Raw genomic sequence first — 25,387 nt, forward strand, 5'->3', positions numbered from 1 at the left:
CTCTATACAAAGAGCTTAGCCTAGCTGTCAACAAGAGCAAAGCTGCTTAGGCTCTTCCACAACATACCTAAGTACAACACAGCACACAGGCGATCTTCAACAGAGCACCGACAAACAACAAAAGGGTTAAGGATACTCAGCGTTTTAGGGTTTCAAAGTACATGAAACAACAAACCTCTAGTCAAAAATGTGCATACCTTTCTCTTACTCTCTCTCTCTGCGCCAACCCCCTCTGCGCCCCCTCTCTCAAGGCTCAAGCTCTCTCTCTCTCTCTCTGTGCCAACCCCTCTCTGCGCCAGCCCCCTCTGCGCCCCCTCCCGCAGCCCCTCGCCCCCCTCTGCGCCAGCCCCCTCTGCCCCCCTCCCGCCAGCAACCCCCTCTGCGCCAACCCTCCCTGCCGCCCTCTCTCCCGCCAGCCCCCCTGCCCCCCCCCCTCTCTCTCTCTCTCTCTCTTTCGCTCCCCCCTCTTTCTCTCTCTTCGCTGTCCCACCCCTCCCGCTACCTGCCTGCGCCCCCTCTTTCTCTCGCTTCGCTGTTCCGCCTCCCTTTCTCTCTCTTCGCTGTTCCGCCTCCCTTCACAGCCTGCGCCCCCCTCTTTCTCTCTCTTCGCTGTCCCACCCCTCCCGCTACCTGCCTGCGCCCCCTCTTTCTCTCGCTTCGCTGTTCCGCCTCCCTAGATAGCAGTGTGCAGCACTGCTGTTGGTGGTGTTAAGCAAGCGGCTCTATACAAAGAGCTTAGCCTAGCTGTCAACAAGAGCAAAGCTGCTTAGGCTCTTCCACAACATACCTAAGTACAACACAGCACACAGGCGATCTTCAACAGAGCACCGACAAACAACAAAAGGGTTAAGGATACTCAGCGTTTTAGGGTTTCAAAGTACATGAAACAACAAACCTCTAGTCAAAAATGTGCATACCTTTCTCTTACTCTCTCTCTCTGCGCCAACCCCCTCTGCGCCCCCTCTCTCAAGGCTCAAGCTCTCTCTCTCTCTCTCTCTCTCTCTCTCTCTCTCTCTCTCTCTGGGGGCCTATGGGACACAGACCAGGCCACTGACAGAGATACACATAGCAGTATGGAACTGTAATGGTTCACTATGGGTGCAGCCTGGACGACTGGAGCATGTTATGGTGGGGAGAGACATCATACTTCTGACAGAGACACATCAGAGCCCAGAGAGAGGGCTACCTCGAGTAGAGGGATTCCAGTGGGAGTCAGCATACAGGAGGACCACACGCCAGGGTACCTCGAGAGGGTCGGGGGGAGTAGCAGTCCTATTCAGACGAGAGCTACAGGGGAGACTGAGAGTGGTAGCACAGGATCCAGAGGCCAGATACATGTGGATCAGCTTACAGCTCTCACAGGACAGGGTTATATACATAGCTCTATGTTACTTTTCTCCATCAGGATCCTCCTATGTCATTACAGAGGACATGCCACAGGAGGAGGAGATAGGAGCCTCGCCATACACTTGTCTGTCAGAGGAGATTATGCATTATTCTACACTAGGGGAAGTATTTCTTACGGGCGACTTCAATGCCCACACACAGAGCAGACAGTGTGAGGTGTATGACTATGATGACATGGAGATCCTCCACCCTGTGGATCCAGAGGAGATAGGGGCTAGTCGGGCATCAGAGGACACTGGACCAGACAGAGGACATTATGGAGACCACTTACTAGAGTTGGGAGCCAGGCATCGTCTCGTTATTTATAACGGGATGCTACAGTGGCCGGGATCAGGAGGACTGACATGCTTCCCACATGGGGGTCATACACGGACCGGAGGCACGGTGGTAGACTACATTATGGGGTGTTTGGAGGCATCACAGCTTGTCACCTCATTCTCCATTCCACCTCGTCCTATTGGGGCAGATCATACATACTTGGCATTTTCACTAGCCGGATCACCAGTATCACCAGCCCCCACATACCGACGCCACACACTACCATCTACTTCACACATGACATGGCAGACATATACACTGGCAGAGTAGAGGATGGGCTCCTACTCATGGATCCCCTGGCATCTATGGATACCATTACAGCCCAGCTCGCATCACTCCTACACACGGCTGCATTACAGAGCTTCCCACATCGTGTACACTCAGGAGAGCCTGCGAGACCTGGGACTATGCCCCAGAACAGATGGTATGATGACGAGTGCAGAGCCCTATACTCACGACTCCGCATACAGAGAGCCTTGGGAGCCATCACAGAGCAGGAGTCGAGGAGAGAGATGAGGAGACTTACTCGCCGCAAAAGGCGGGCCTTCGCAGAGATGCAGGAGCTAGAGATCTTTCATTTCTTCATGAGTAGAGATAGCCCTGTCTCATGGCGGCACTTCAGAGAGCCCCGGACCCCGACACCTATTGCAGACCCACAGACATGGCACACATATGCAGAGGGTCTATACCATGCCCCACAGCAGCCACCTATACCTCAGCCACAGGAGCCTCGACCTACCACAGCTAGCTTCTTTACCCACTCGATGGTACAGGAAGCTATCCGCCGCCTACAGCATGGACGGGCCGCCGACCATATGGGCCTGCAGGGTGAGCATCTCATATATGCAGTAGATTCTTTAGCTCCTTTTCTTGCACACCTGTTTAACAGGGCACTAGCAGAGGGTTTGCCTGCGGAGTGGACGATGCACACCATTGTGCCGATTCACAAAACAGGGGATATGCTCGATCCGAGCAACTACAGGACGGTTATGGTTGGCCACGTGCTGGCCAAACTCTATGGTGCAGTGCTGGAGCAGGAGCTTAGCTTATATGCTGAGCGAGCAGGTTTACGCTCTTCAGGGCAAGCAGGCTTCAGGAGAGCTTTCTCTACCACTGACCATGTATTCACTTTGAGATGTATGATTGATCAGGCCAGAGTGAGGAAGAGAAAGCTCTATTGCTGCTTTGTGGATTTCCGCAAGGCATTTGACACAGTACCACGAGAGAGGCTCTTTCAGCGCCTGCAGTCTCTTGGCATACCAGCAGATATGACATGGGGCATCTATGCATTATATGAGCAGGTTTTTTGGGCGAGTCAGATGTCCAGGAGGTATGTCCGAGACTATTGCTAGCACCATTGGTGTGAAGCAAGGATGCCCACTTTCCCCCACGCTATTTGGGTTATACATTGATGAGGTGGCTGACTTCATTACACAGGGAGGCGGAGATGGAGTTGATTTAGCAGGTACCTCAGTACATATTATGCTCTATGCTGATGATATTGTATAAGTGTCTGAGTCCCCAGGGAGTCTACAGCAGCATCTACATGCACTCCATGATTTCTGCACACAGAGGGGTCTTACTGTGAACCTTGGGAAAACCAAGGTTATGGTCTTTCATACATCGAGACAGGGCAGGAGTCATCTGACATTCACTCTCGCAGGATGCCAGGTGGAGGTGGTGACATCATACGTGTACCTAGGGGTTACCTTCTCTGCAGCAGCCACACGCTTTACCATGGGTTCAGCAGCCAGAGCTAGATTGACACGGGGATATGCAGCATTGGCTATGCTAGAGAGACAGTGCCACCAGGCGCATTTTCAGGAGCCCCGGACGAAGGGGTGGCTATTTGACACATTAGTCACACCGGCATTGATGTATGGAGCAGCAGTATGGGCGCCAGGCCTTGCTACCCATTGGTGGACACAGATAGAGAGACCACAGGCCCTCATGATGGCACGCATGATACGCAGCAAACCGTCAGTACCTCATGACATTATCCGAGCAGAGTTTGCTGCGCCTCCTATGATGGTAGAGGCCATATTTCAGACTATATGCCTGCTAGACAGATTCAGAGAGATGCCACAGGACAGATTATCATACAGAGCTTTTCAGGCATCTAGACAGTTGGCTGAGGCAGGAGATAGAGGATCATGGTATGCACAGGTCACACATTGGTTCTCACAGCATGGCCTAGACATGGATCATCTACCACCATTCCAGTATGACAGGGATGCACCACATATCCGTCTCTCTCATAGTGAGAGGAACAGAGTATTGAGACAGGATCTATGGCAGCTCTATACAGGAGAGACATGGATATCGCCTACACAGCCTCTTCCACCGAAGATGCTATACTACAGAGATCACTTCATGAGTATCACTGTTGATGGATTTATAGAGAGGCCTAGATACATGGAGGGCTTTTTACCACACGGCTCCCGAGTGGCTATTGGTCAGCTCAGAGTTTCATCACACCGATTGGAGATTGAGACTGGCAGAGCAGCACGGATCCCCCGAGAGGAGAGGGTATGCAGATTGTGCAGAGAGGAGGTGGAGAGTGAGGAGCATTATGTATGCAGATGCAGAGCATATACAGCCATCAGAGAGAGATATCCCATTTTATTCAGAGAGCCACATTCCCTACGCCAGATCTTTGAGGCAGCAGACCAGCGCATACTGGGGAGATACATTCTAGACATACAGCGCCACAGAGAGACATTATTACAGGCTCAGACAGCTCCAGAGGGGGGACGACAGACACAGATTACTACATTTTTTCAGAGATCCATACCCCTCCCAGCCCCTACACGGCAGGGAATTACTCTCCAGAGAGCAGAGACACTTAGAGCCCGCAGGAGACAGAGGACACCTGGCTTTCGGACACCACGCCTATACCAGAGAGAGATGACAGAGATCAGAGCTAAGTTTCACAGAGAGGGTGCGGAGCGACTGGCTCGCTTCAGAGCACACCCAGGCATGTTCTTCAGGGAGCTGTGGACACCCCCTTCACTGATGTATACCATTTTATACCCCCAGTATGGTACAGGATGGAGCTAGCTAGGTTGCATATCATGATTGTATACTCCATGCATATAGCTTTGCATTCTCCTAGTAATAGAGCTCCATCCCCTGCACACCCAGATTCAGCTTTTTTATTCAGTACTTTTTCATTTTGTTGGGATGACAGAGGATACCCCATACAGGTACTCCGATTTGTCTCATAGGCCGAGTTCGGTCTTTTGGAAGACGTTAATAAAATCTTTCTTTCTTTCTTTCTTTCTTTCTCTCTCTGTGCAAACCCCTCTCTGCGCCGCCAGCCACCTCTGCGCCCCCTCCCGCAGCCCCTCGCCCCCCTCTGCGCCAGCCCCCTCTGCCCCCCCTCCCGCCAGCAACCCCCTCTGCGCCAACCCTCCCTGCCGCCCTCTCTCCCGCCAGCCCCCCTGCCCCCTCTCTCCTACCAGCAACCCCCTCTGCGCCAACCCTCCCTGCCGCCCTCTCTCCCGCCAGCCCCTAGTCAGGCCCCCAAGGCAGCAACATAACTCTCTCTCTTTGCTGAATCTCCTCTCTTTCCCTTTCCCCTGACTTGACCCCCCCCCCCCTCCCTGTTGCTGCTGTTTCGTGCTGCTGTCATGGATTAATTTTCAGTCCATTGGCTGTGGGAAGTTCTGCAAAAAGTCATGGCCAAGACCGGGTTTAAAGAGGAGCTCGTGAAGGTAGAGGACAAGCTCGGCACAATTATCAAAGAAAATAAGAAGATGGTCGACTCTTCCGTTACCGCAATCATAAACCGCCTCTCCAAACTCGAGAAGGGATTTGACAAAATCCAGGAGCTCGAAGAGAGATCTTCAAAGCAAGAGGCTGAGATTTCAGCCTTAAAGGAGGAACTAGTGGAGGCCAAACTGCATGCTAAAAGTCAAGCGGCTGAAATCTCAGCCCTCAAAAAGGAGTTGGAAGCCACTTCAAAAAGCAAGCTTGAGGATGGAGAATTTCAGCCCTCCTTGATTGAAGAGCTGAATACCATCAAGGAACAATGAGGATCATTCGAGAGGAGGAGGAGCAACATAAAGAGAAGACATCTTCATGGGTGGAGGTGATCACAAAGACACAAAAGAAGATGGACGAGGTCGCCAAGAAAGGGAAAGGTAAAGAATCGCCACCCATCCCCACTCCCACCATCATCAACATGACTCTTGAAGAGGAGCAAAGGAGGAAGACCCGGGCCTTACATGTACGAGTGTCCGGTCTAAAAGACCGTGATGATGCGGAAGGGGAAACCAAGGAGCTCTTCTCTATGATGGGCATTGAAGCCACGCACACAAAGGCATGGAGAGTGGGAAAGAAGAGGGAAGGTAGTGGCGAATCTTCTTCTAAGGAGAGAGCACTTATCATTCGTTTTCCCTCCATGGAAGCAAAGAAGGACTTCTTGAAGAGACGTCCTACACTCAAGCAAACGGGAATATTTCTTGGAGATGACCTCACACTCTCGCAACTTGCCCACATGAAAGAAGTTATGCCCGAGATAAGGGCAGCCCGAGAGAAACGGAAAGTGGCCTTCTATAGAGATGGTAGAGTGGTGATTATGGAGAGGCGCTCTTCATGACGGCGCGAGACCTATGGGACTACACTCAAAGTTGCTACTTGGAATTGTAATGGATCTCTACGCCTTGATGTAGGGGCTTTTGAGGATAGTTTCACTGGGAGGGACATCATCTTCTACTGTGAGACGCATCATGCTCCTGAAAAGTCCATGCCACATGTTACTGGATACCGATGGGAGACAGCTTGTAGACAGGAGACTCGTTCAGAGCATAGAGGACGGGGCTCAGGAGGAGTGGCAGTATTGTTTAGAGAGGAGCTACAGCCACTGATACATATAGTACGCAGAGATGAGCAGGCTAGGTACATGTGGGTTAGACTCAGGGCAGAGACCGGCAGATATCTCTACATTGCTATATGCTATTTTGCTCCTAGTACATCAGTGTATGCATCACCTAGCGGGCAGTCTCCCTTTTCTATTTTGGATGATGACATTTGGGAGTTCTCCAGGGATGGTGACATCATTCTCTTGGGAGACTTCAATGCCAGGACCGCCCATAACCAGACAGTATTTTATGATACCTCAGAGGAGATGTTGAGGGAGCTTGATGTTAGGGATATGGGCCTATCTAGACTCTCACAGGATGAGGAACATACAGTGTATGGGCGGTATTTGATAGACATGGGGACTGCACATGGATTGGCCATCCTGAATGGCCTACAGAGATTCCCAACATCGGGCGGTTTCACTAGCTTTCCACATCGGCATGGTGCTAGTACAGTGGACTATGTTATGGCTCAGCCCAGTCTCATTCCCTCTTTTCAGGATTTTATGGTAGGCACTAGGCCGGTAGGAATAGCAGTGGATCATGCTATCTTGTCCTTCACTCTCACATTTCAGTTCAGCACCGCTCCATTGGGACACGTCTCCACACACAATCGTTATACCTTTACGAGGGAGACTGACACCGTATACACGGATGAGATATACAGACACGCCTATGTGCCGAGGAGCCGGGACGGCCATTAGATGAGCTCACTCAGATATTGATAGAGACGCTTCATGCTGCAGCATCAGAGGCATATCCCCATAGTCAGCCTACACGGAGACGATGTGGGAACATGCCCCAGAACAGTTGGTATGATGAGGAGTGCAGAGAGATGAGGGTCAGATTACAGAGAGAGGTGCTCATGGGTGTTACCACTCACAGACAGTCACGGATTACCTTCCGGCACCTAGTGCGACGGAAGAAGAGGCCTTATCTTGCTCAGTTAGAGAGGGATTTGTACCAGTTGTTTATGAGTCAGGACTCAGGCGAGGCATGGAGACTATTCCATGAGCATTCACCATCACCAGCCATTACCTCCACAGAGATTTGGGGTGAGTATGCAGCATCCCTGTACACAGCACCAGGACAGCCGCCCCTGCCAGACCTATCGGAGCCATGCCCAGAGACGTGTGCTTTCTTTACTGCTGAGATGGTAAGGAAAGCTATTGACAGGATGAGGACTGGGAGAGCATATGATCATGATGGTTTGGTAGCAGAGCACTTTATTCATGCCAGAGATATGCTTGCAGAGCTTATTGCTATGATGTTTAACCGAGCCATGTGTGAGGGTTTTCCTGAGACTTGGAATATGTCCACGATTGTGCCTATCTTCAAGTCAGGGGATCCCATGCTTCCTGGGAATTATCGTACCATCATGATTGGTCACACATTGGCTAGATTATATGCATCTATTCTTGAGGAGGAGTTGAGTAGATGGGCAGAGAGAGAGGACATACATGCATCAGGGCAGGCAGGGTTCAGGAGAGGTTTCTCCACTCTTGACCATATCTTGACACTCAGAGCTATTATTGAGGAGGGCAGATTATATGGCAGGAGGATTTATTGTTGCTTTGTGGATTTCCACAAAGCTTTTGAAACAGTACCGAGAGCCAGACTGATGCGCAGACTACAGGAGAGGGGAGTGCCCACAGAGCTGATTTGGGGAATCATGGCTTTATACAGGACAGTTGTGGGACAGGTACGTACTACCCAGGGTATATCTGAGATGGTTCACTCCACTATTGGGGTGAAACAGGGCTGCCCCCTTTCCCCCACCTTATTTGGGATGTATGTGGATGAGGTTTCGGACTATGTAGAGCGGGAGGGTGACAGAGGAGCACAGCTAGCAGGGACATGGATTCCGCTGTTATTGTATGCTGATGATATTGTGCTGATCTCAGATTCTCCAGAGGGGATGCAGCGTCATTTGGATGCATTGCACATGTTTGCAGAGGACAGTGGATTGTCTGTTAACCTTGGTAAAACCAAGGTGATGGTGTTTAACACCACAGCACAGTGGGTTAGGAGGTCAATGCCCACCTTTACATATGGTCAGGAGACAGTGGAGTATACAGATGCATATACTTACCTTGGTGTGGTTTTTAGTGGCCCACTATTTTCCTTGAGGAGAGCAGCGGAGACCAGATTGACTAGAGCTTATGCAGCATTGGGGAGACTAGAGAGGATGTGTTCGCAGGTTCAGTTTTAGGAACCTCGAACAAAGCTGTGGCTCTTTGACACTTTGGTCACTTCAGCCATGCTGTATGGAGTGGAGATATGGAGACCCTCAGTGGATCACCACAGCCGAGCTGGTAGCACTGATGGATGGAGACGTATGGAGAGGTCCTTGGTTTCTATGATTTCCCGGATGATTAGGGCCAAGGCCTCCGTACCACATGATATTATCCGTGCAGAGATGGCTGCCCCCCCATTGGTAGTAGAGGCACTCACTCGATCAGTCTCCTTTATACATAGCACTTGGGCTCTCCCTAGAAACAGATATGCTCGCTTAGCCCTGGAGTCTTCACGACAGTTGGCATCACAGGGAGACGGATCATGTTGGTATGCACAGATGATAGCTTGGTTCCAACTGCATGGCTTTAGTATGGACAGGCTACCTCCATTTCAGTACTCACTGGATGCACCCTCCCTCTCTCTCACACGGGCAGAGATTACCAGACTTATCAGGCAAGACTTGACTCAGCTGGACACTAGGAGGACATGGATACAGCCGACACACGAGCTTGGTATGAAGATGGCTTTCTATAGAGATCATCTTCTCCAGCTCACGGAGGATGGGTTTGTGATTAGACCCAGCTACATGGATACTCATCTTTCTCATGGGGTACGGTGTGCTATTGGTCAGATGCGCACATCCTCACACCAGCTAGAGATTGAGACTGGCAGATTCAGAGGAGTACCAGCTGAGGCCAGGATTTGTCAGCTGTGCCAGATGGAGCCAGAGACAGAGTTACATTACATATGTCACTGTCCAGTATATTATGAGATACGAGGCCGTTTTCACTGCCTGTTCAGAGAGGGCTTTGGACCACTTTCTAGAGTCATGAGATACCAGGATCAGAGATGCCTCGGATTGTACTTGCTGGAGCTGCGCAGACATAGAGAGGGTCTCCTGAGAGGGAGGGGATCAGAGAGGGAGAGACACCTACAGAGGCAGATTACAGACTTCTTTCGACCAGAGATTGAGCAGTCAGGTCAGCAGGCATTGCAGCTAGCCCCAGAGTACAGCCGCACCAGAGGTACACTGATTGATCAGGCTATAGAGCTGGGGCGGTCCAGGCGCCCCAAGATGAGAGGCCCATCTCGACACCGGCGGAGACTACAACAGAGGATCAGGACCATACTAGCACGGCATGGGAGACGTCTAGTTAGAGTACTCACCATGGAGGACATTGAGGATATCCGCCATCGATCGATGAGAGACATCTTTGGATAGTGATGTGTATGATGCTTACCTTTGTTGCTGGAGTTTTCCTCCTAGATGTTATCCATTAGGAGTTCCTGGTACCGTACTTTTCCTCATAGTTGTTTCAGTTTCAGTTAGTTGTTTAGTTGTTTTTAGCTTTCCTTACACAGACATTGTATCAGATCCACCAATTGTTGTAACCTTTTTGGTCTCATAGGTCATTTTGGCCTTTTGAAGACGTTAATATATCATTTCATTTCATTTTCATTTCATTTCTCTCTCTCTTTTACACAGAATCCACAAGTTCCTTTATGCAACCCTAACAGCATAACTCTTACCTGATTTGCAAATCAAACAAAAGCATAGTGAGCGAGAGATACCTGGAGAACATGACCAATCACAGAACAAGATAGCCACACAAACCTTGTCAACCTTTTTGCTTCCGTGATCAGGCAAGCTCTAATACCGACTGTAAAGCCCCCATATGACCGCCTGATACACAAGCTAAACACACAAGGTTAGTACATATAGAAGGGTGCACGCAAACTCACCTCCCAACCGTACATTCCATTAGGAATCACCCCCAAGCCACAGGTTAGGGTTCCACTCCCCACAGGCCAAGCCAATCAGACCTAGCGTCTTATACCACCAGAGCTTGTCCTATGGAACTTTCAGCATGACCGCCTGTCAACCGCCATGTCCATGGCACGAGTCCGGTCCAAGCACAGACCATCAGTCAACTCTATGACTAAATGAATTACAATAACCCATAACTTATTTAATGACCATTGCCACTATAAATAACAATCCAGCTATAAATAGCCAATAACAATGGATTATCACTAATAATGAACCCTAGCCACCTTTAACCTCCTTGTGGCCTTCCTCTAATCCCAAGGCTTCCCAACCCTGATCAAATTAGGCCCTAATCCCGAGGATGTCTTAGGTATATAACACCAACCTAAGGACACCTCACACCTGACCATTACTAGCTTCTTCTAGGTACAGCATGGCAGGACGAGTTGGGGATCCAAAGAGGTTCCTGACCCACAAACCCATCAAGAGGGACCAACTATCAAACCGCACCAATCCACGACCCACCTTGATCACTTGGAGTCATCTTGGACCACCACTCGACGCCCCCGATCTTTGGCAACCCTCCACATGGCAGCTACAGTTTGAGTAGATTCTCCAACTACATAGCCACTTTCCCACTCGTGGTGGACATGCGAGCCTCTCGACAGTCATAGATTCCCCTAAGTTGGATATTTTGGATGGATGAGGATGATACCACACACGCATGAGCTCTCCTTTGTATGATATAGAGATGTACTTGCACATGTATATTCACTCACTATGATGATGATGACGATGGGATAAACATGCAGCTAGTCCAGCCTCTTGTATGATACTTTTGGTTTCTTCTAGCCCTTTTTGCGGCCATGTACCACATGGAACCCTTGTTTTGGTCTCATAGACCCATTGAATCATGATTCGCCACACATTGGCCAAGCTCTATGGATCACTGCTAGACGCAAAGCCCACTTGATTTGCTGAGAGGCGAAGCAAGGCTACGTCTCAAGCGACGCTCCCGCTCCCGTGTCTCTCTCAGCCGTGTCAAGGCTGTAGCGTGCAAAAAGGAGCTGAGCTTGATGAGGCCCTGGGCACACTGGCCTGTTGCATCCAGGTTAGAGCTAGCTCCTGCCTCAAACAACCACGATAACGTACATAGTGTGCGCCGCCCAGGCCCTGTACATTCCATGAGATGATCCTCATGGAAGACTTGCTGAGGTGGAGCCTGTCTCAGCCATACGGCGGGCCTTCGCAAGCGGCTTGGATGGAGAGTAATCCCCATCCGAGCGGCTACGAATCTGCCCACCCAGTGTGCTGCAAGAGTCTCGGACCAGGCGCTAGTGGCCGTGTCCCATAGCGACTCCCTCCCACTCGGAGAGAGAATCCTCATGTATGCATACATAGCCAGGGTCTCGTGCTAGGTCTGCCACTATGCGAACCACCAAGTGTCGATTCCCGGAGGCATCCGCACTCCCGGTATCAAAGAAATGTGCCAACTTCCAGAGTCAGCCTATCACGTCTGTCATCTCCAAATCGCTCATGTGGTGAGAAAACTCAACTGCCTGTGTCTGCAAAATACTAAGAGCGAGATCCAGAGTCCACTCCCGGTCGCTAGTGCCGCAAAGAGGAAAAGCTCCCCTCGGGCCGGAGGTATCACCACATGAACTCTGATGGGTGCTGGCTCATGGGACCCCTCCGCTCCAAAAAGGCGTGTAAAGGAGTAGTCGAAAGCCTCCGAGCGCTGTCTAGTGTCGAGACTACTCAGCCGACTGCGGATAGAGGATATCCGTGAAGCACGAATCGGCATGGTAGGTCTCCTCTGCGGTGCACGAGCAAGGTCGGTGCTCAGTGCCCGCCGGACTGCAGGTGAGCGCCAGGGTACTGCCAGTGCCTCCCGAGGAGCTGAGGCGAGGGGGGGGGGGGGGGGGAGAAGGGGGTGGAGAAGGAGACGTTGAACAATCGGGAGCGGGAACAGGAGGAGGCGAGGGTGGAAGCGAGGTGGGAGGGGGGGGGGGAGGGGGAGGGGGAGGGGGGGGTGCTCGCATCTCCTGGTCCTCAGTCTGCGCTGGCTCCTGGAGGGGAGCAAAGCTGTTCCTCACTGGAACTCAATGATGGTGAGGCTGTGTCTGCTGCTGAGTCGGTCTCTGGGCATGCTGCTATGGCTGTCTCCCTCTACGGCGCCCCTGTCCAGGCTGCCAATCAGAGGTCTCTGGGGGCTGAGCAGGTGTCCCGGAGGCTGCCTGCCGAGCCACATCTGTGGGCGGGCCACCGGAGGTCTGCTGCTGTGGTGAAGGTCGGGGTCTCGTGCGAGGGCACGCCTTGGCCAGGTGGCCGACCTGCCTGCATATAAAACACTGGTTCGGGAGCCCCGAGAACTCCACTCTCTGATCGATCCATTCCCCCCCCTATCCTAGGTAACTGAATGACCTTCGGAAGGGAGGAGATGTCAGGAACCAAAACTCTGACCAAAGGAAGGCCAGCTGCTCTAGCCACCACTGAAGCTGCTGTGGGGCCAGTCTCAAGCACCGAGCCCACCAGTGATCCTATCCTAGAAAGGAACGGAAGGTACTCGCGGCGAAGTCCAGGAAAGCAAACTGTGACATGGAATAGGCGCTCTCCCTGCTCGGCCGCTGTTGGGTCGAAACCATGCTGCCAATGTCTAAAGAAGGCCCGAGCGCCCCTGATGTCAAGGGGACTCATGGCTAGGACCTGGGCCACGCTCTGGGCTGTCTCGAACTCAATCGGGTAGTGTCCGCGGCCCAATAACTGAACGTCCAAGATCTTGCCCACATCTGCAAGAAGGCGAGCTTGGAGAAGATCCCGGATCTCCCCTCTACTGGGGCGAGTGCCAACTATACGGCAGATGGTGGAATGTGCCTAGAGGCGTTCCACCTCTGCGGCGAGGCTCACTTCCTCTTCTGGAGAAAGAGAAAGCCTGATGGGGGTATCCTCAAGGGCGGGCGAGGGGGCTGCGGAACAGTCCCTCTGAGGTGGGGCGGGAGGAGCCTCCATCAGAGTCTGCAGTTGAGTCGAGGGCAAGCGAAAACGGAGGGTCCTGCAAGAACCAAGCTGCACGAAAAAGCAGAACGAGGAGGGGAAGAGGGGGAAGGGCGGAAGTCAAAGGGGGAAGGGCGAGAAACAGAGGGGGAGGGGCGGAAGATAGAGGAGGGCGGAAGATAGAGGGGGAGGGGGGCGGGAGACAGAGGCGAGAAAACGGGCAGCGGGAAGCGAAAAAAAAGGGGGGGCGAGAAAAAGCGCAAAAAGGGGGGGGGGGGGCAAGCAGGGGGCGGGACGCGGAAGAAGGGGGGAACGGGGGGCGCAAGGGAGACGCGGCCGGCGGGCAATGGCGATGGGCACGAAAGGGGGGGCGGGGGGCGCGAAGAGCACAGGGGCGCGGAGGGGGGGTGCGAGCAGGCGGGGAGAAGCGCAGGCTCGAAGGCGGGGAGGGGGGGTGCGAGCAGGCGGGGAAGTGGCGAAGGCAGCTCGAGGAGGGGGGGGGGGGGGGGTGAAAGCTTCAGCGAGCGCAGGAAAGGTCCATCCTCGAAGAATTATCCTATGTTCCACATAATGAATATCGATGTAAACTCAACTTAGGCTTTGGCCGAGGATATATATGAATCACTTTTTGATCCAAATTCTGTCTTTTGGTTGTTTCTATGATCTTTTCAATACTAAAATTTTATTAAGATCATCTGCTTTGGAGTGTAATTCTATCTCAAGCAATAGTTTTTTCTGGTAAAAAGATCCTTCAATTAGTTAAAGAGAAAACAGCCACAAAGGGCTAAGTACAACCATGAAGGCCTAAATACAAACTCGCCTCATATAAGGGTGGGAAACAAGTGATCATAAGGGGGAAGAGATACTTCTCCTCCGGCTGGCCGCTCTACAAGGAGAGGACTAACTTATAAAGGGGGAGGGAAACAACCACACAGGTGGTCTGTAGTGCCAAATGGGGTCACCGCCTCTATCAGTGAGGAAAGGGCCAGGCCTCCAAAGTCTCAAGAAGGCCTCGCTACATCTAGCACGCCAGATGTGTCAAGCTACTATGCTACTGCAAATCTCCCAACGCTGGCATGAGCCTAAACGCCAAACACCTGCAGGCATAGTTGTTTCTCGTACGCGTACGAACCTATTCGTACGTACGAGTCGTACGGTACCGTACGGTACGAGTTAGGGTTTTTTTTTTTTTTTTCCAAAAAGTTTTTTTTTCCTTGAAAAAAATATTCCAAATGCTAAAAAAAAATAGAAACCCTGCTTTACGAAGATCCCAAATGCTAACAATACTTCGCAACTTTCGTGTCCACTAAGTATTCCATATGGGGTTGTGGAGAGACCTAAAAAATCTGGCGAGGTAGACTGGTAGTGTACACTTGATTGGTAGGATGAGAGAATCTTGCTACATCACTTGGGGATCCCTGGTATAGGTAGGCTAGACAATTAGATTCTCAAGTTATGCACAAGGGAGAACATTTGGACATGGCCATTTTGATCTAGAGAGGAGTCCCTAAACTTATCACCCTAGATGCACTCCTCGTATTTGTGCAAGGACGGTCCCTTAGTCATAAACGCTACACTGGGAGACCTTTGGTATTGCATTACCCATCCAGGTTCTTTTTTGGAGACAATCGGGAGATCCAACCGAGAGAGACACATATCCATGTACTAGTTTCTCAAGCACTGTAGACTCCTCCCCTCCCAACCTTCCCTCACATTCAAGCTTGAAGCTCCATAGCTTGTAAGTGTAAAAAATAAAAACCGTATTTTATCGTACCGTATCCCAAAATTTCATATCGTACCGAATATTCCCGTACGGTATCGTACCGTACGGTATCGTATTTTCGTACCGTGACAACTATGCCTGCAGGTGGGGTTGTGACTGGTACTAGTATAATACGATGGTCGGAGTCATGAAGGGCATGGCCTCCCCCATCCTCCTCGTAAGTCCTGACCACTCTAGCCTTGGGGGCCCAAGCGACAGTACCCCAAGTGATAATCCGGGTCGCTGCCCTGTCCATGGCAAAGATGCGGAGAATCCGCTGCCAAATCTGCTGAGCCTTCGGGCAATCCCAAAGGCAATGTCGCTGAGACTCCTAGGGGTGGCCGCCCTCCTACTACCAGCCTAGTACCCACTGCCAGACTCCTGTGTGCCGTCAACCAGAGGAAGAGAGCGATCTTCCTCGGCCGAAAGCTGTCCCAAAGCCTCTTCCAAAAATCCGAAAAGGAAGCACTGAGACTGCCAGTGTGCTGCTGTTGCCGGTGTGCCATCTATCTCCGACATCTGGATCCTACGGCCGAGCCTGGCTGTATATGCAAAGAAAGGGGCATCCAGAGTCTCCACCCAATCTGTGGGATCATGCCACCTCCACTCTCCAGGGTCCCACTGCAACAACGTGAGAGGTCGGCACTCCCAAATCCATAACCGCCAAAATCTCTCCCTGGCCACCTTGGCCGGTGCCGGATCTATGTGCCATGCACATGCCCGAAAACCAATCACCCTCACTCTCTACAAGGTGTAGTCTCTGAAATCCTCCAAGGGGTGCTATGATCTCTCTAATATGCCATGTAGTCCAATACAAAAAGTGAGCAGACAATTGTCCTCATCTGCTCCATAGACCGCCACGAGAATATCGTGTCTGGTGAACACGCCTAGCCATATCGGGGGGGTCAGGTCTGGAATAGGAGTCAACCACTTTGGAGGAATAATTGAGTCAATGTCGATGCTTAGCTTGTCTCTACCCCAGATCCCTTCACCCTATCAGGCCTCTCGCATGCTCCTCTTGAGGTAACTGCCTGTGTGTAACCCAATCTCCAAGAGACCTGGCTAGTCCCATGCTCAAGGATATGTGCGGTCGGGCCCCTATCATGTGGCCACTCGGTAAATGGATCAGGGGGTTCGATTTGTAGTCTGGACAGATCACCATTCGTTGAAGTATATTTATGATTAGCCTAACCTGAGGGGTCGGAAGGCCAGATGGGTTGACCTCATGTAAGAGTTTGACTTTGAGATTCATTACCGTAGGGAAACAACCAATCAGGTTGCTGATGCCCTTAGTAGGATCCTCGAGGTTAATGCTATCTCTTTTGTTGAGATAACGACTGACTTTTATCTATCTCTGAAAGGGCATTGCCAACAAGATTCCCATTTTTATCGAATCTAGCAATTGGTCCACGCCGGAAGCAGCCTACAAGATCCGAGTGTTCCGGACACTCCGGTGAGTGCTGCTAAGAGAAAGATATTGGAAAAGTATTCCATTCGAGGTGGATTACTGTTCAAGGATGACAAGGTTTGTGTGCCCAGTGATCTGGACGTCCAAACCTTGATATTGCATGAGTGCCACAACGCACCTAGTGCGGGGCACCTGGGCATACATAGAACCTTAGCCTTGGTTGGCCGGCATTTTTACTGGCCACGCATGAAGTCCTTTGTTGAGGATTATGTGCGAAAGTGTTGCCAGTGCCAGCTTAACAAAGCTGAAAGGCTTAGAACTAGTGCCTTTACAAATTCCTAAGAACAAATGGCAACGTATCTCGATGGATTTTGTAGTTGGATTACCCCGGACTAATAGGGGCCATGACTCAATCTGGGTTATTGTAGACCGATTGACAAAGATGGTAAGATTTATCCCTACTAAGTCGACGATGAAGAGTCACGAGTTGGCTCGGCTCTTTGTGGAGCAGTTGTACAAGTTTTATGGACTGCCTGAGGAGATTGTTAGTGACAAGGATCCCAAATTCATTGCACAATTTTGGCAATCTATATTTTCCAAATTGGAAACATGCTTGAGTATGTCATCTTCCGATCATCCTGAGTGGGATGGTCAGACGAAGAGGACTAACCAGACTATGGAGTATATGTTGAGGGCGTATATCTCCAAGAGACAATCCGAGTGGGAAAGGTACCTCCCACAGATTGAGTTTGCTTATAATAGCAGTAAGCATGCAGCTACTGGTTATAGCATAGTCACAGAGAATGGGCATTTTTAGACTCGGGAATGTTGGGGATGGCAGCATCTTTCCGTTCCCATTCCCGTCCCATGTCACTCTATAGTCACAGGGAATGGCCATTCTCAATCATTTCTGTCCCCGTTCCCCGTCCCCATTTCGGGTCCCATGTTATAGCCCATTCATGCTCATGTATGGTTATCAACCAAAGTAACCTATAGTCGTTGGACTGAGAGGAGTCAAATTGCAATCAGCAGTGGACTTCTTGCAAGATATGCAAGACATGCTGAAAATTGCCAGGGAAAGCGTACAAAGTGCTCAAGATCGCGCTCAAATTTACACCAACCAACGATGAACCCCTAGAGCCTTATAAGAGGCCATGCGGGTGTATCTTAAAGTCCCAAAGGACTCTAAAACGATGAGAACTGGTAAGGTTTACAAGCTGTCTTCTCGATGTTGTGGTCCTTATCACGTCACAAAGAAGATTAGTGAGGTAGCCTATCGGTTAGCAGTTCCTTCTGGAATCAAGATTCACCCTGTTTTTCACATCAGTCGTTTAAAGGAACGTCTGGGTGAAGGTGATGAGATTGTAGTATTGTACCATTGAAGGAGATCCCTAACCTCGAGGACATGACTAGGTATATTCCCTGAGCCCGAGTTGGTTCTGGATCAACATACAAAATGGTCTCGATATACCGTTCATTCAGAGTACTTGATCAAATGGAAAGGACGGTCTGAGGTCACCCCATGTAGTTGTATGACACCGTCAATAGCACCATCTAGTATTGCATCGACAACATTTATTGCTGCTTTGTGGATTTTTGCACAGATTTTGATAAGTTACTGCAAACCCGCCTCCTACACCGTATACAAGAGATAGGAGTCCCATGTACCATGGCTTGGAGCATCATCGCTCTCTATGAGTCCATCACCGGACAAGTGAGAGCCCCATGAGGTACATCGCACGAGATTTCCAGCACTATTGGGGTGAAACAAGGCTGCCCTCTATCATCCACTCTCTTTGGCCTCTACATTGTTGAGATCTCTAGCTTCATTGCCAAATAAGGCGGGGCTGGTCCCAAACTGGCAGGCATATTGATCCCCCTACTACTTTATGCAGATGACGTTGTCCTCCTTTCAGATTCAGATGAGGGGCTTTAGAGGGAATGGATGCCTTAGAAGAGTTCTGCACTAAGCGGGACCTCCCTGTTAACTTTGGTAAAACCAAGGTAATGGTCTTCTCGAATGTGGTTGATATGATTTTGAAATTATAAGCTTAAATGCTATCCAGATGATGAATTCGAATGTGGTTCCCACCCCTTCACATTCAGATTGAGCTTTACATACAGAGGGGATCCTGTGGAGATTGTCTCATCCTATGTCTACCTTGATGTCACTTTCAGCGGCTCACACTTCACCACACTTCCCGCAGCACATGCCACAATGACACGGGGATATGCAGCCTTGAGCTTACTTGAGTGGTAGTGCTTCCAAGCACATTTCCTGGTACCCAAGGCTTGCCCTTGAGTCCTCGAGACAGCTAGCACTCAAAAGCCACCCTGGAGTATGGTATGCCTTGGTTTCCACTTGGTTCACAGGATATGGGCTCCGCATGGACCATCTCCCACCGCTTCATTACACTTTGGACTCCCCTTTTCTCCGGCTTTCTCATGAGGACACCAACCGGGATAGATATCCAGATAGATCTTCTTAGGCTCTATACTCACTGCACATGGATCACACCTTCAAAGCTCCCACCGAAGATGCGCTTCAACAGAGATCACTTCCTCACGCTCACTGAGAATGGATTCATCCAGCAGCCACCTGAGTGTTCACATGTCCCATGCCATGCGGATTGCCACTGGGCATACACGGGTTTCATCCCAACCGCCTCAAAGTGGAGATAGGCAGAAACATAACAAGTTACTTCAATTGAAAGGCTATACTAAATGGAAAATCCAACAGAATATAAAACCAGGGCCTTCTTCAACACTGCACAATTGCAAAAGCAGAAAGTGGCCACCATGCACCCATACCTAGCAGCTGTTGAAACCTAGTCACCACACATGCAGAGACTCTAACCTTTACAAGAACTGCTATCATGGCACTCTGGATTTGCCCTGCAACTCAGCAGCCATGGACTTAGATGTTAAGACTGATTGCCACAATGCAGCACGTGCACCACCATCCACAAGAATACAACCTTAATACCCCTATGGAGAGTTGCATCTTGGAACTTCCTCAACTCCCTGGCAGGTTGACAGAAGTCCAGGCTTGGCAGACCACATTGAAGTACACATCCCTTCCGTAGTCTATGTCAAATGGAGAAATCCAACCGCCTACATAGAATGGCAAATCCAACTAGCCACCTCTACACACTGGATATTGGGACATGAAGAAAATGACAGGCATAGGGGAATACATCAGACATGACACACAATAACAAAATGCAGAGCTCTCACATAATCTTAGGAGATGCAAGCCTGAATACTCTGCTTGCTAGAAAAACCTGAATATTGTGCTTGCTAGAAAAATACAAGTACATCTAGTTAAAATCTCTCACCTGAAATGCATCAGGAGTTGGCGCAATCGTATTAGGCAAAGGGGGGCCCGTCAGACCAGGATAAGGTGTAGCACCAAGTGGAGCCATCATGTTGGAAGGATGACCCTGCAATCCACCTAGATTTGCTCTATAAGGTTGCCCTCCGCTCAAAGCCATTCCACCACTTTGCATCCCCCCACTAGCTAAAAATTCTCCTCCAGCACCTGAGCCTTGAAATTGTGGAAGAGATAGAGGCTGCACAGATGGCACTCCGAGCGCAGGTGAAGAACCTATTTGAGGTGCAAGTTGGGACGCAAGACCCTGCATTGATATCATAGAAGTCATTTGTCCACTCATAACAAGCGGGGCAGGGGATTGAGAAAGGCCTGGCCTTGACAGCAAAGGCTCTGCAGGAACACTGGTGGGTGCCACACCGAGAGGAAGCGGGGGTTGTTGAGGCACAGGAGGGACCATTGGGCGAGGGGGTGGAAGCGGTGGAGGTGGAGGTAACATCTGCACTTGCTGATGTTGCTGAGACTGTTGAAGGGATAAAAGAGGTTGCTGCTGCGGAGCTTGATGCAGAGGCTGCATTTGCACTTGCTGAAGAACAGGTTGACTAGAGCCCATCATCGAGGGATATGGAGCAGAGGGGGGATGAGGACCCCTCGGGAGAAGACCAGGTGGCATCGTACCAAGCATCGTTTGCTGTCGGGATGAGTCTGCTGTAACCCCAGTTTCCATGGAAGACTGAACAAAGGGCATGGCCATTCCAACACCTGGGATAGTACCATCGCCACGAACAGGTCCCCCGGATGCAAAAGCTCCCGGTGTGATCGGCCCTTCTGCTGACTGGAACGCAGCCGGTGGATTACCAATCATTGGTGATGCTTGCTCATTGGCGTTCCCTGCATATCAGAAAAACATGTAAGAATCTCAAAAAAAAAAAAAGGCACAGGCTTAATGTATATAATTAAGTTTAGACCACCATAACCTTGAAAATAAGAAGCACCGAACTTTTCCCTCACAGGATCACCAGGCCGGTTACGGCACCAAAACTTTGTGGTGTGATCATTGCTTCCACTGTGTAACAATATAATAAGTCTCGTAATTCTTCTATATGAGCTACTTGCCAGCTCACCAAGCTCATTCCAAACCAACTTCAATTAACATAACGATACCTGCAAAGGATGTGACCCATCGGATGCCATGCCAAGTCCCATACACTATTCTCATGAGCATTTGTAACTTCAGCCTGGGGAATTTCATGCCTAAAAGACAAGCCGGAATTAGGCATAAGGGTCTGCAGTGCGAACCATGAATCATGCACAGCAGAGACATACATCACCTTAATTCCCCATTTTAATGGGTTTCAACAAGTAAGCAGATAAAAGAAGCATGCAAGATAATACCCAACAAGCCAGTGCATGATAGTCCCATCGTAGCTGCCACTCACAAAGAGCTCCTCCTGGAATGGATGCCATGCTAAACCTGCAGCAATGATTCACATGTGAGCTGCGTTAAGAAGTGAAGGTGTTCGAAGCTGAACAAATTTCATAGTTGGTAGCCACAGCAAAATATTTCTATATAATATTTTTATTCAAACAGTAACAGCTTTGAAAGCAGTGTGAGCATGACCGAATACTGATAAAGCTGCATGAGAATCTCAACAAAGGTGAAAAGGGCATGAGTAAGGTGTGCTTTAGACAACTGTGCCTGGACACAATCTCTGACAGAATTCTAAGATCAAATGGGCCCAGGGGGGTGGCTGCATCCTAGCAGAGGGCAGGCTCTTTTAGCCAACAAATGATGCAGCAGGCCTGGTCTTGTTATGCTATCCTAACACAAAAGGTGAGCTAGGGACAGAAGCTACATCAAACTCCAAACCCCCCCCCCCCCCCAAAAAAAAAAAAAAAAAAAAAAAGACAAAATTTTCGTGTGAAGCACATACAGGAATACAGCTTTATGTGTATGAGGTTTAAAGTTCCTGCATCTCAACAAAAGTAGTCTCAATAAAGTGCCCAAAATGCTTATACCACAGCCTGTTAGACCTTGTGCTATCGCCTCTTCAATGACAAGGAACAAAAAAAAAAACTTTTGTAACAATTCATGACTGTTTCCTATCAACATCAGATTGTGTGGATGCTGCTGATAGAGTCATAGTGTCCTGTGCAGAAAATTTGGAGTCAGTAAAGCAAGGTATTATTAGTGCTACACAAGGCCAGATACAAGCACCAGCACATCCACATTGCACGAAAACAGATTTTATTTTTGCACCACCAAGGAGAGGATCAACCAAGTTGGGAAGTGTCCCAAGACTTTCTTGAGTTCTTAGATCCTTTTCCCACCACAAATACCAACCATGAAGTGAATATGAAACCAGATCTACCGTAAACAATGCACCTCTATCACAGAAGCACATTGGACCTCGCGATACTGCAGTGCTGAAGGAGAAACAGCCAGACCTCACCAAAAATAAGGTCTTGATCCTGAAGCAGGTAGTCTTGAACATATTCAATTACAGATCAGGCAAGCCGGCCCACCAGTATTTGACAAAGTTCAAGCACAAAGGCCTCTGAAGGAAGAAATGTGGCTCAAGAAGAAACTGCCTGCAAGGTACTTGCAGAGAGAAACTTACTAAACCAATCTACGATAATTAAACAAGTTGTATTTCTCCTTGACAAAGGTTGTAACAACCCAGTCTACTTGCCATGTGATGCTTGAACCTTTTGGCAAACTAGGCAATGCGTCACATATGTGAGCACATCAGCCTCATCTTTGGTCAATAGAATTGTCGTTCTAGTACCATTCATGCCTCGATGTCACCTGTGATGGCATCATGCATCTAGTGGATGAGCGTTTCCCTATGACTCTTGAACATAGTTGTCACGGTACGATGATACGATACCGTACGGGGATTTTTGGTACGATATGAAATTTTCGAATACCATACAATAAAATACAGTTTTTTTTAACACTTACAAACTATGGAGCTTCAAGCTTGAATGTGAGGGAAGGTTGGGGGGGGAGGAGTCTACAGTGCTTGAGGAACCAGAACATGGAGATGTGTCTCTCCCAGTTCGATCTCCCAATTGTCTCCAAAAACGAGCCCGCATGGGTAATGCGATACCAAAGGTCTCCCAAAGTAGCGTTTATGACTAAGGGAGCATCCTTGCACAAATACAAAAAGTGCATCTAGGGTGATAGGTTTAGGGACTCCTCTCTAGATCAAAATGGCCCTGTCCAAATCTTCCCCTCCTACAAAACTTGAGGATCTGACTGTCTAGCCTACCTATACCAGGGATCTCCAAGTGATGTAGCAAGATTCTCTCATCCTACCAATCAAGTGCACACTAGATCTTCGTTGAGCAGGATTTCTTTTTTTTTTTGAGCATTTGGAATTTTTTTCTCAAGTGGGGGGGGGGGGGGGGGGGGGGATAAATAACTAAAAATCGTACCATACGATATCGTATGGTACCATACCGTACGAACCGTATGGTACGAATAGGTTCGTACCGGTACGAGAAACAACCATGCTCTTGAATGCATGCTCTAAATAATTACTAGGTCGCGTGGCTTCTAATGCTTGTGGCAAACTCTTCGGAGTGTCTGTGTACTTGTTATTCATGTCCACTAGACCAAGCCCCTCAAGATGTACTAGAGTCGGATGGAGCAAGGAGATTGTGGAAGTAGCTTCCTTTTGGCAAAGAGCATCTACTCCTAGTTTTTTTGTAAAATCGCCTTTTTAGGTAAAACCTACAAAATCGCAGTTGTGATCACAATTGTGATTATCTTCCCGAGTATTGAAGACCATTACCTTGGCTTTACCAAGGTTAATCTAAGTGCAAAAGTCTTATAAGGCATCTAAGTGTCTCTGAAGCCCCTCGGCTGAATCTCAGAGGAGAACAGTGTCATCTACATAAAGTAGTATGGGGATCAAGATTCAATATGCCTGCCAATGTGGGACCAGCCTTGCCTAATCCGTCAATGAAGCTCGATATCTCATCAATGTAGAGGCCAAACAGAGTGGGTGATAGAGGGCAGCCTAGTTTCACTGCAATAGTGCTGGAAATCTCCTGTGATGTACCTCCCGATGCTCTCACTCGTCCGGTGACGGACTCATAGAGGGCGATTATGCTCCAAACCATGTCACATGGGACTCCTATCTCTATAGACAGTGTAGGAGGTGGGCTCAGGGTACAATATCAAAAGCTTTGTGGAAATCCACAAAGCAGCAGTAAAGCCTCTGATGTCGTGCTCTACCCTTCTCCATGATGGCATAGAGGGTGACGATGTGGTCAAGGGTAGAGTAGCTCCTCCAAAAGCCTGCCTATCTTGAGACTCTGCATCCCTGACATGGGGCTGCAGAGATCATTACAGAACCGTGAGGAGGTCACAATGTATGGGAGATATTTCTTAGAGCAGGGAGCTGCACATGGTCTTGTTATCTATTATGGGATGTCCCGATGGCCCTCCTCCAACTCTGTCACCTCCTTCCCTCACTCAGGAGGTACTAGCACCATGGACTACCTTATGGGATCTCCAGCTTTGGCACACCTTCTCCCTAACTTCTCCATCCCGCCACCCCCCTTTGAAGGGGACCCTGCCTACCTCTCTTTCACTCTTACTTGCACACCACCCATCCCTCAGCCACCATCCCCATCTCATATTACACCCAGGTCAATTTTGATCGCAAGCTTGACCTTGTTTAGTCCAATGACATCTACCGCCAACTTCAAGATGTGGGACCTCGTGTCCCCCTACCCATCCTCACATCACAAGTCACCACCATACTTGAGAAAGGCGTGAACTGTACGGTGTGCTAAAACATACTTCAGAACTGCTAAAATGAATTGTTCGCCTTGTGCACATGGTGGCGATTATTTATGATATGTAGCTTCCTTACCATGTAAGTTCTCAAACTGCAGTTTTATCAAGTTTCACATTGAAATGTGGGGTGATATACACGCCCTCCTTGGACGCTGTGTGGGCACATCTAGGGAAGCTCACAGGTCATCAGGGAGAGTGCACTGATTTTCTCTGTACTTGGAACCCGGGCCCTTCCTCACCCGAGGAGACGAGGAATTGTTTGGCATTACACGTACCACCATGGCTCTTCCCCTTCTAGTCTCCCTTCAAGAGTGGCCAGCCATAGAGGGAGCACTTTCCTCTTTTTCTGCAGTTTCTCTCTTCTTAAAAGAATTCGCATCTGCTACTATGAGGATGCACACATTTTTCTACTATGGGGAAGGTTCTTTGGGAGAGAGATGTTAAATCGTGAGAGAGAGAGTTAGTGTCGCAAAGAACATAAAG

The 25,387-nt window shown here is 49.6% G+C and overlaps 1 protein-coding gene across 2 annotated transcripts in view; it reads right to left on the minus strand.

Annotated features, from left to right (window-relative positions):
* The window catches only part of LOC147613904 (polyadenylation factor subunit 2-like), a 137,224-nt gene that overhangs the window by 20,526 nt on the left and 91,311 nt on the right, over positions 1–25,387 (minus strand). For both annotated transcript variants that reach the window (XM_086781910.1, XM_086781909.1), the window contains 4 exons: positions 21,487–21,565; positions 21,256–21,345; positions 21,069–21,157; positions 20,099–20,982 (listed from right to left, as the gene is read on the minus strand). In XM_086781910.1, the coding sequence (XP_086638036.1) occupies positions 20,099–20,982; positions 21,069–21,157; positions 21,256–21,345; positions 21,487–21,565 (1,142 nt within the window). The remainder of the gene's footprint in view (positions 1–20,098; positions 20,983–21,068; positions 21,158–21,255; positions 21,346–21,486; positions 21,566–25,387) is intronic.

This window comes from Cibotium barometz, chromosome 43, assembly GCF_041138505.1.
Source record: "Cibotium barometz isolate CiBa-2024 chromosome 43, ASM4113850v1, whole genome shotgun sequence".
Classification (NCBI taxonomy): Eukaryota; Viridiplantae; Streptophyta; class Polypodiopsida; order Cyatheales; family Cibotiaceae; genus Cibotium; species Cibotium barometz.